The sequence below is a fragment of the Bison bison genome, unplaced genomic scaffold, assembly GCF_000754665.1.
Source record: "Bison bison bison isolate TAMUID 2011002044 unplaced genomic scaffold, Bison_UMD1.0 scf7180017864254, whole genome shotgun sequence".
Lineage (NCBI taxonomy): Eukaryota > Metazoa > Chordata > Mammalia > Artiodactyla > Bovidae > Bison > Bison bison.
In genome coordinates this window covers 8,066,536-8,078,029 of record NW_011494826.1, presented here as the reverse complement: position 1 = coordinate 8,078,029, position 11,494 = coordinate 8,066,536, and the positions used below count along the sequence as shown (strand labels likewise).

Below are 11,494 nucleotides of genomic sequence, written 5' to 3'. Positions count from 1 at the left end.
TTTCATTGTTGCGTGGTAGTATTGCTTTGTTTAAACAGTGACTAAACCACTATTTGTTTACTCATTTCAGTGGGCTCCTTTTGATTTGTCTTTTTCTTAATCAGTCACTGCTACGTGTTTGGAGAGAAAACAGTGTACTAAAGTAACTGTGCTATCTTAAACTAAAGTCCCCTGGTTTAACTAATGTGTTTTCATTTTTAGTTATTTTGTTTAAACTGAGTTAACTTATCTTATTTCTACCATTATAAGGAATTGAATTTATGCATTCCATTTTCCCTCTAAGTTTGTTCTTTATCATACTTTTACATGAAATTTAAAAGTAGAGAATATGTTATATTAATGAAGGGCTATATTTAGTGTTTAAAATTCTTTTGTCCCTTAAATAATATCAAATAGTCTACATATTAAATATATATTTACTTTTTATATCATTTAGAAGTTCAGTAATTCTATCATGTTTTTGCTATTGTATTAGGCACATTTTGGTTATAATCATGGAACTCCTTTGTAATCAACAATAATTAACAATAGAAATCTTTGTTTTCAAGAGTATGTTGATTCAGCCAGGTGAACAATATATTCCAATTCTATGGGATATCTAATCTCTCTTAATTTTGGATTACTTCTTCAATATAATGTAAATTTTCTGATACTTAGGTTAAAAGGAGTAACTAATAAAAAACAAAATACTTTACATATGACAGAAAGTTTCAGTATTTGTTAAAGTTATGCTTTATTTTGTTTTTACGTTTCTTCAGGTTTGGTTGGGATGTTCCAGTAATTCTGAGAAATTCAGAAGAGACCCAGTTCAACACAAGAGTTTTCAAAAAGCAAATGAGACAAGTCAAGAATCCTTTTGGCTTAGAGATCACCAATCCATCTTCAGCTTCAATTACAAGTTGGTGGCTATTTTCCAAAGATTTCTCTCTCTTTCTATGACCCTTTCTTAGCCCCTTAATTTTCTTTCTCTATTGCTTTCTCTTCCTCAGACCCAGCAAACATTTGTTGAGCACCTCTTCTGTTCTAGGAGCTATGCTGCATACCTGAGACACGATGACTAGTAATTCACAAATCTGGCTCGTAAGGAGCTCATCAACTAGTAAATAAAAGCATTTATATGAGAAGAATAAAGTGTCACAGGAGTTAATAAGAGAAGTCTTATTAGGATGCTATGCCATTTTCATTGGTCTTCAGCGTAGAGAGAAAAGCAAAGCAATGTAGTAGAAGTAGAGCTAATTAACGTTGCTACCCTCCTGAAGAACAACCATCATTTCATCTGAAATTCTGGTATTTTGATATTAAATGGTAACAATACATGGTAGTTGTTTGTTTCTGTACTTGGGAAGATAAGTTGTCTGCAAGATTATCTACGAAAGTGAAGTGAAGCAGCTCAGTTATGTCTGACTCCTTGCCACCCCCGTGGACTATAGCCTACCAGGCTCTTCCATCCATGGGATTCTTCAGGCAAGGATACTGGAGTGGGTTGTCATTTCCTTCTCCAGGCATCTTCCCGACCCAGGGATTGAACCCAGGTCTCCCGCATTGTAGGCAGATGCTTTACCATCTGAGCCACCAGGGAAGCCCATTATCTAGGAAACACTGGAGTAAAAGAAAGAAAGGGTTAAGTTTCGGGAGGTGTATGCAGGAAAAGCTTCATAAAGAGAAATGTTCTGTCTGTCTCTTATTTTTCTTTTCTTCCCCTACCCACTCTTTCTTTTTTTTTTTTGAAGAGTAGAGTCTTGAGATAAGTAGGTGTTTATTTGGGAGGTTGGAAGAACTTCTAGGTAGCAGGAGAAGCATGAGCGTAGCACTGAGATATAAACAGAAAAATACGTTAGAGAATCAGTAAGTACTTTGTTGGGCTTCCCTGGTGGCTCAGATGGTAAAGAATCTGCCTGCAGTGCGGGCAACCTGGGTTCAATCCCTGGATTGGGAAGATCCCCTGGAGAAGAGAATGGCAACCCACTCCAGTATTCTTGCCTGGAGAATTCCATGGACAGAGGAGCCTGGCTGGCTACAGTCCATGGAGTCACAAAGAGTCGGTAGTATATACAGATATTATGATATGACTCAATTCTTTTTTAAGACTCATAGTACTTCATTATAAAGTGTTCCATATTTTATTCATTTAATCTCTTTTGATATTTGTGTGGCTTTCAGCATTTTGATATAACCAGAGCTCTAAACATACATCTTCTCACATTTTTGCTAATAATATATTAAGAAATTCTTTTCTAGATTCTGTTTTTTCTTTTTTCTACTTTTTTTTAATACGCCTTTTCTGTTTTTTCTTCTCCTATCTACTTGCAGATTTTTTATCTTGTTTCATGTAGTGTGGTTCTTGGGTGAAACAGAGGAAAGTATGTGTGATTTTAATATATGTATGTAATTTGTATTAATGGAATGTTTTTCTTCAGCTACTTAATAGCTAGTTGAAAAACAGAGCTAATTGAATTTTCTATTCTTGAATTAATACCTGTGATGTTTGGAATTATATAAAAATTTGAAATCAAATTCTGTTCCAATTACCTATGTGAAATTCCTGCCAATTAAGATTTTTGCTTAACATTGCTGCTACTGTACATATTCAGAATCTGAGCCTCTGTGTACATACTACTAAACTGAGAAGAAAAGTGAAAAACTCAGTCAGTTTTTGATGTCCTCTAGAGCATCTGCTTCTGTCTATGTAGCTCCTTCCCCAAGGAGATCACCCTTTAAGAAGTAGGTAATACATCAATAAAAATTCCTATTTGTAAACAACAGAAATGATTCCAATAAAAGGACATTGAATAGTTTACAGAATTGCCAGTAGGTTTGGAGAGCCAGAATCAGATACCAAAGCTGTTCAGTCAGGAACAAGGACCAAAACCATGCCCTTTTGCTCTGGTAAGTACGCCATGGCCACTGAGCACGAGACGTTGCAGCTTGCAGTGTCAACAGTATGAGAAGTGAATGTTGCTGCCCTTGAACTTGATATTGCTACAACTGCCATAGGCAAGGGGAAAAAGTCATACAGCTGGCATACAGTCCTATGTAAGTGTTAATAGGTAAAACTACATAAGATAATTGTATGTGCATAAAGCAATTACTCTCCAATAAAAAAATTTTAATTTAGAAAAGATAATTGTATGTTCACTTATAACATATATCTACATAATCAGGTTTACTTAAATTATAATATCTTTTATTATGCTGAAAGCAAATGAGTGAGGGCATCACTGTCAACCCCTCCATGTTTTGGAATCTCCACTCTTTCCTCATATTTGTCCCATACATGGGACATTGACTGGATGACAAGAGTATATTAGTGTTGTCACTGAGTATGTTCATATTAATACAGCTCAATTTCTTTTTAATGTTTTTTCTATTCTACTGATCATCTTGTGGCCCCCATGGTTGTATACGTGCACTTTGGGAGACAGCTCTATTAGTTCTTGTAGTGAGGATTATATATGCTGTTAGAGCAGTAGGTTATCAATAGTGAACTGTATTTCAGTCTTTTAAATCTGTGTGGGCAGTCTTGAAGTCACCAAAAAAATATTATAACTTCCAAGGCTAAGTATGAAATAATGTAACAGAGTTTACTGAGAGCGCTTCAAAACTGTGTAGACATTGAAGTTTTTATATCTTTTGTTTCAGAGACCATTTCCTTCATTTATAGACACATACCCTTTAATGAGTCCCTTTAACTGCCATCAGCCTGGCCAGCATCCAAAAGGAAGCTTTTGTTACTCACTGTGTATAATTGTAATAGAAATTACATTAGGTAATTTTCTTCTCTTTGTCTCGTTTGTTTTCTACAGCTGGCATAACTTTGACAACAGATTGCCTTGAAGATAGCCTCCTTACATGCTACTGGGGGTGCAGTGTTCAAAAATTATATGAAGCTCTGCAGAAGCACTTTTATTGCTTCCGGATAAGCACTCCACGAGCATTAGAAGATGCTCTGTATAGTGAATATCTCTATCAAGAGCAGTATTTGTATCCTTTTATTTGATACATCCATTAGCACATGAAAATTTTAGACTTAAGACTTTCTATGAATAAAATTGCGTTCCTAAGTTATTATTTACTCCTTTTGGTATATTGTTGTATTCTTTGCTTATAGTGGCAATTTACCTTTACATCTTCAAAAAGTATTAAAAAGGACAGCAAAGAAGAAATATATTGCCAGTTACCAAGAGATACTAAAATTGAAGACTTTGGCACAGTGCCAAGATCTCGCTATCCTTTGGTAGCGCTATTGACCCTAGCCGATAAGGATGACCGAGAAATTTATGACATTGTAAGTAATTTTAAAATTCTGGAAGCATTACTTTTAAGTGATTTGATTGATGGGTTTTAATTATTTGGTGAGATAGAAAAAGATTTATTTTAATTTCTGTGGCCTGGACACATTTTTCTTGGAAAATGAATGTATGGGAAGTACTCCTGTAAGAGTTTTTTTATATGTATTGCTTCTTCAGAGTGTGATTTGTGGTTTCCCATATGGGTTGCAGGAATATGATTATATTTAGAAAATAAAAGACAGAGTTGAATTATGTTAATTTCCTCATTCTGTATTCTGTGGTATTTGCCACATAGAAGAAGGCTGTTAGGGAGCATGTTTATTCCTGGCATTTTTAGCACCAGATAAATAAATATTGTAATGATCTGAAGTGCTCAATTTTAAGACAGTGTCCACTCTTTTCTTTGCATGCTTGCAGTCATCTTGTTTCCATCACAGCCCCTGTTGCACCTACATCTTATATGTCTTTGGTCCCTATATTTTCAGTAATTATTGTAATCTTCTTTCTTCATTATGTGCTATTTCTTTAGTCCAGTAGTTTATCCCAATTAGGAAGATAAAAGCATGTTAGAGATCTAAAAGGCCCTGAGCCTGACATTCCTCTAAGTACAGTAGAAGCTTGTGCATGAAAATAAACTTTTGGTAAAATCTTATCATGATGAGAATGCCTTTATAACCAATTTGCTACTTTTCAGAAGTGCTTGAAATAGATATATTGATTAATACAGATATGGTAACATTTTTATGACACTTTGTAACATACAAAGTATATTTGCCACCAGTAACTTTATTCCTTCCAACAACCTTGTATGTTAGGGCAAATATCCTTCTTATAAACACTGAGAGTTTGAAGAAAAATCCCAGCCATTCACAAAATAAGAGATGGAACCAGGGCTTGATTTTGAGCCTTTGTAGTCCTGTGCCAGCATCCTTTGTTTTTAACAGGATTATCTCCATGAAACAAGCATGCATTGAGTTTTGGAAGGTGCAGACCCTAACTGGGAGATGTAGACGCTGCTCAGTGTAGTTATGCCTCTGTAGTTTTTTTTGAAGGAGGATGTTAATTTGAAGTTCCACTGAGCTGAAGTCAGTTTGTTTTTTCCAAATAAAAGTCATACTAACTTTTTGTTTATTTCCAGGACCTAACAGTACCTAGAACTCAATGGGTACTCAGTAAATTTGTTAAGTGGAAAAAAAAAAAGTCATACCAATCAATGTTAGCAAGCCACTTACAGCCCCACAGCTAAGCTCCTGGGTAGTCTACAGGAGAGCTCTTGTCTCTGTTTTCCTTCGTGCTCCTGTGGCCCTCCTGTCTTTTCCACCGAAGGAAATAAGATTTGCTGAGTTGGGCGCTTCGTATTTCCAGCCTTTCCGTCCTTTACCCCGCCTACCTGGGCAAGATAGCCCTTCTCTCTCCACCATGTCCCCCCACCCCCCATCTCTTCTAGGTTAAGGTTAAGTCACTTCAGTCGTGTTCGACTCTGTGTGACCCCATAGACGGCAGCCCATCAGGCTCCCCCGTCCCTGGAATTCTCCAGGCAAGAACACGAGTGGGTTGCCATTTCCTTCTCCAATGCATGAAAGTGAAAAGTGAAAGTGAAGTCGCTCAGTCATGTCCGACTCTTCGCGACACCATGGACTGCAGCCTTCCAGGCTCCTCCATCCATGGGATTTTCCAGGCAAGAGTAACCAAAAGGTCTTTATAATTTGGCAGCAACTGAAAGCTACTACAGGTTTTAGAGAGTAGTTTTTTAAAAGTTGAGAAAATATAGAGGCAGGGGTCTCTTGAATAATCTGGATGCAGAATCACTGGACTATGAAGGTGTGTAAAGATATGAGGCCCGATTTCAGTCGAAACAGAAAGGGTCACACCTGTCACCTTCTTCTCAGCCTCCCCTGTGGTTCCTTTCCCCCTCACTGCTGCTGCTCTTTGTCAGCTTGAATTCTCAGACTCTTCCTTATTTTCTAGCTTTCCTCCTCCATCTAAACAGAGGAGTGTGTGTGTGTGTGGTAAAATACATATAACATAAAACTGACCATTTCAACCACTTTAAAGTTCAGTGGCATTGTAAATGGGGAAAGATTTGCTCTCCCACCCCTGATCCAACTGGAGTTAAGTCTCCTGGCCCGGGCTTTTTCCCACAGGGCAGCTGGGTACCTGGCTCTACAGGTCAGCCATCCTGTTCTCTCTTTCTTTGTACCTCCCTGCCTGGGTCCTTCTCTGGGTCTTCTGTTCTTATCAGCCCGCTCCCTCCTTTCCTTCCTGTTAATCCTAGCTTCTCCATCTCTCAGATAGGGCCTAATACCAGAACAAAGTCTATTAGTGTATTTTGTAGTCATGTTCTGTTAATTTTAAAAGCAAACTGGGCATTTGGTTTTTCAATATTTTATCTGGAGTCAGAGATTCTAAATCTAAAAAAATAAAATTAAACTCTCTCATTCCTATTGTAACTCTTATTGTAAATTACATTCAGATCCTGTAGTTAGGAACTAGTTTGTTATTTTAGCTAGATAAGGAAAGTGAAGACTGTCATTGCAAGATTTGGACTTAAATTTTTTTTCACTTTTACTAAATTATGCTAGTTTCTGTTTTGTGTTACTCAAATAATGTATGTTTGTGGAAGGAAATAGAAAATCTAGAAAGGCCAAAAGGGAAAAAAGGAAAATCACTGGTATTCTGTCACACAAAGACAGTAACTATATTTGTCTATATCTTTCTAGACCTTTATATATGTAATTTCGAGACAAAAATGGGATCAAATTGTCCATTTTATTTTGGGGGTCAGCTTTCATTTAATAATATGTTTTGTACATTTTTCCATATCAAAGGTATATCTACAACTACCTATATATTCATAACTAGCATGATAGTAGCTTCAGAGGCTTTTGATGTTAAATTAAATGGCAGGATTGTTAGTAATAGGTGATAGCATTACTGTCTTCTACCAAAATACAATCCTGTTATTTTGATATAATATTAAAAGTCTCTAAAGTCATTGCCAAATTAATATATCCTTATGAGGCTATAAAAAATATTGTATGTTTACAGCCATTGTTTTTTAAACTTTATATGCATATAATTTCAGAAACTCACCAAAATAAAAATGTAAAAGAACACCCATATACCCTTGACCCAGATCTAATTGTTAACATTTGCCCCATTTTCATTATTTGCCCATATGTATATGTATATATGGGCTTCCGTGGTGGCTCAGTGGTAAAGCATCCACCTACCAATGCAGGAGATGCAGGTTTGATTCCTGGGTTGGGAACATCTGCTGGAGAAGGAAATGGCAACCCACTCTAATATTCTTGCCTGGGAAGTCCCATGATCAGAGGAGCCTGATGGGCTAGAGTCCATAAGGTTGCAGAATAGTCAGACATGACTTGGTGGCTAAAAACAACAACAAACAACATGCATGTGTATGTATATATATATTTTAATGAATTGAGAATAAGTTGTATACATGATGATTCTTTACATCCAAGTACTTCAGTGTGTATTTCCTAATAATAATAGGTGTCTTCTCTTAAGTAACTATGATGTAGTTATCTACTTTATAAATCTAACATTGGTATAATATTTTATCCAATCTATTACCTGCATTCCAATTTGTCAGCCTAACAGTATTGTTTACAACATGTCTTTTCCCTCCAGAACATATTGTAGTTTAGAGTCAGAAATTATATTTGTCATGTATTTTTAACCTCCTTTAACCTGAAACATTTCCATAGCCTTTTTTTTGTGTTATATGACATTAGCATTTTTGAGGATTACAGTCACATGCACACACTGTTTTTGTAAAACAGGACATTCCTCATTTTGTCTGATGTTTCATCATGATTAGATTGAAGTTAAGCATTTTCAGCCAGTGTACCAGGCAGGTGATAGCATTTGATTTTCAGGGCATCGCCTATAGAAGAATAGGAGGTTCTTTTCCCTCATTGACAATGTTAATTTTGATCTCTGTCAAGGTATTATCTAATTTCCCATCGTTTCCTTTTTTTTTTTTCTCCCTCCCTTGCAAATAATAGGCAGTGTGTGAAAAGGCACTTTAAGACCATACAAATATCTTGTTCTTTATCAAAATCCCCCCTTGGATTTAATATCCATTAATGATTCTTATCAGAGTTCATCTTTACCATGATGGTTGCAAAATGATTATTTTCCAACTTCAGCTCTGCATTCAGCCCTCTGCCTTCTATTACAAGTAAGAGACCTCTGATTTATCTCTTTAATTATCTATTTGTTATCTCACAGCTTCGTAAATTCCTTTTCCTCCCAGTGGTTTATAATTCATTACTGAATTTGATTATTTAAGTCCTCAAACTACCCTTTGCTTATTTCCTGCCCCAAACTGAGGATTTATCGTCAAAAACAGTGCCCATAAATTCCTCGGATTAGTTCTCTCAAAAGTAAAAAACCTACGTAAAGAGGTATAACTCAGATGATGCTTTCATCCCCAAGTTTGTTTTCTGGCTTATCCTTCCTATGTTTCTTGTTCTAATGGTAAGAAAATACAGATATCTATCTATTCTCATTTTCCCTTCTTTCTTATACAAAAAGTAGGAAACACTTTACACTATGCATATTCTCACTTTTTTTACTTTATATCTCCTGGAAATTACTCCAGATCAGTTCATAGAGATCTTCCTCATTTTTTTTTAAACAGCTGCCTAGCACTCTATTGTATGTAGGGTATACATGCATTAATGCCATAGTTATTCAACCAATCTCCTGTGGTTGGACATTCAGGTAGTTTCCAGTATTCTGTAGTAACAAATAATCTTGCACTGGATAACTTGTGTGTCGGTAGTTTAATATTGGTGAGGTTATGTGGTTGAAGGTTAAGTAAATGCAGTTCGTTTTGTTACCTACTGCTAAATTCCCCTCCATTGGAGTTGTTCCTTTGGAATTTTTTTTTTTTTTAACACATTTCCTCCAGCAGTATATGAGAGTGATGGTTTCTCCATAGAGTGTACTGATAAGCTATTCAATTTTTGTTAATCTGATGAGCTAGAAGTGATATTTCAGTGAAGTTTCAATTTGCGTTTATCATATTATAAGTGAAATTGAACATCTTTTAATATGGCTAAGGACCATGTTTTATCTTTCCGTAAATTATCTGTTCATGTCTTTGCCCCATTTCTGTATAGAATTTTTATTCACTTTTTCTTCAATTTTTTAAAAGTTCTTTATAAGTTAAGGATATTCACTTATGTCTGTGATGTACATTGTGAATATGTATTTCAACTTGTATGTCCTTTGACTTTACTTATAGTGTTTCTTGTCATGCAAATTTTACATTTTTATGTAGTTATATTTGTCATATTTATCTGCCTCTAGGTTGGAGTCATAGAAAATCTTTTTCTACACTGAAACTAAAAAGAAATTCATGTTTTTTTCCTAGTACTTGTATAGTTTTAGTTTTTACAATTATGAGTCTAATTTTGTTTTCCCAAACAGCTATCAGTACTTTTTATTATTACAAAGACTCTCTTCGTTTAGTTATTTGAAATGTAACCTTTATATTTGAATATAAGGTTAAGTCTGTTTGTGGACTGTTTATTCTGTTCCATCCAGCTATCTATTCATTTGCCAGTACCACACTGTTTTAATTTTAGAGGCTTTGTAGTGTGCTTTAAAATTTTAGAGGCTTTGTAGTATGTTTTAACATCTGACTGAACTTAGTCCCTCTCGTAGCTTTCTTTCCAGTATTTTCCTAGCTCTTATGTTTTATTTTAATTGTACAGTCAACTCATGTAGCTATATGAAAAACTAATTGCTATTTTTGTTTGGATGACATTAAATTTGTGAATTTGAGGATAAGTAAAGTAACTCTGGCAAAATATATATAAATGGGTTCTAGTGACTGTGATTTAAGGAAATTATTATAAGTTTTCTAATTTATCAACTTCTTATTTTTATTTGAGAAATATTTTTCACATATCTGTGAAATAATAAAAGGAAATCACATACTGACTGGTGTTCAATTTCTGTTTTAGATTTCCATGGTGTCAGTAATTCATATTCCTGATAAGACTTATAAACTCTCCTGTAGGATATTATATCAATATTTACTTCTAGCTCAAGGTCAATTTCATGATCTTAAGGTAAGTTGTACCCTCGAGTCTTATTTTTGTCTTTTCTGTTTGCAGAGTTTCAGAGAATGACTATTATAAAGAGATAATATTTTCAGTTACTTATCACACAAGTTAACTTTTATTTGCTATTAGATTTGCTAGTTCATATGTTTTTAGCAGCTCTTATAACCCCTGTATTTGAAGCATAATTGTCATTTGTAATTATTTTTACATTTGTTTCTTTGATTTTCAGCAACTTTTCATGTCTGCAAATAATAATTCCACTCCCTCCAGCAATTCTTCTCCAGAAGAAAAAAACACAGACCGAAGTTTGCTAGAAAAGGCAGGACTCTCTGAAAGTGAAGTGGAGCCTCCAGAAGAGAATAGCAAGGACTGTGTGGTTTGCCAGAATGGGACTGTGAACTGGGTGCTCTTGCCATGTAGACACACGTGCTTGTGTGATGGCTGTGTTAAGTATTTTCAACAGTGCCCAATGTGTAGGCAGTTCGTTCAGGAATCTTTTGCACTTTGCAGTCAAAAAGAGCAAGATAAAGACAAACTGAAAAGTCTCTGAGGATGTTGTAGCAACTGAAAAGTACACTTCCCACTGAAGATGCAAACTGTATTCTTGGAATTAATCAGAACATGGAATCTACAGTGTTAACCGTCAGTGAAAATTCTATTTTAACTTCATATTTGTACGATACATGGATGGCGAAAATTAATTATTCCTTGCTGTTCAGTATGGCAAATACTGAAATTCCACTCTGTGTCAATGCATAAAAACCCATTCAACCTCTTGTGAAGAACGTAAACATTTGGCCTTTTATCAGCTAGAGGATTTCATGTAATATCAATTAGAAAAATTCTGAAAAGCAATCCACCTAAAATTTGAGGAAGTAAAAGTCTTAAGATTTCAGAATGTTTTTTCTTTGATGTAATCTGGAGTGCAATTGGGTAAAAGCTGAATTCTTCTAAAATAATTGTATGTTTCTTAGTTTACAAAAGAGTTGGAAAGGGCTTCTAATTTTAAATCCTTTCCTGAAATATCAGTTTTTATAAATATCCATCTGTTTTGGTTTCTCATTTTCCTTATAATCATAGTCACATAAACATATCTTA

General features: G+C 35.1%; 1 protein-coding gene across 1 annotated transcript in view; it reads left to right on the top strand.

Moving 5' to 3' along the window:
• The window catches only part of CGRRF1 (cell growth regulator with ring finger domain 1), a 27,347-nt gene extending 16,059 nt beyond the window's left edge, over positions 1 to 11,288 (top strand). The window contains exons 2-6 of the mRNA XM_010847722.1: positions 759 to 898; positions 3,804 to 3,981; positions 4,138 to 4,285; positions 10,295 to 10,402; positions 10,626 to 11,288. Of these exons, the coding sequence (XP_010846024.1) occupies positions 759 to 898; positions 3,804 to 3,981; positions 4,138 to 4,285; positions 10,295 to 10,402; positions 10,626 to 10,946 (895 nt within the window). The 3' untranslated portion in view covers positions 10,947 to 11,288. The remainder of the gene's footprint in view (positions 1 to 758; positions 899 to 3,803; positions 3,982 to 4,137; positions 4,286 to 10,294; positions 10,403 to 10,625) is intronic.
• Positions 11,289 to 11,494: the final 206 nt, after the last annotated feature.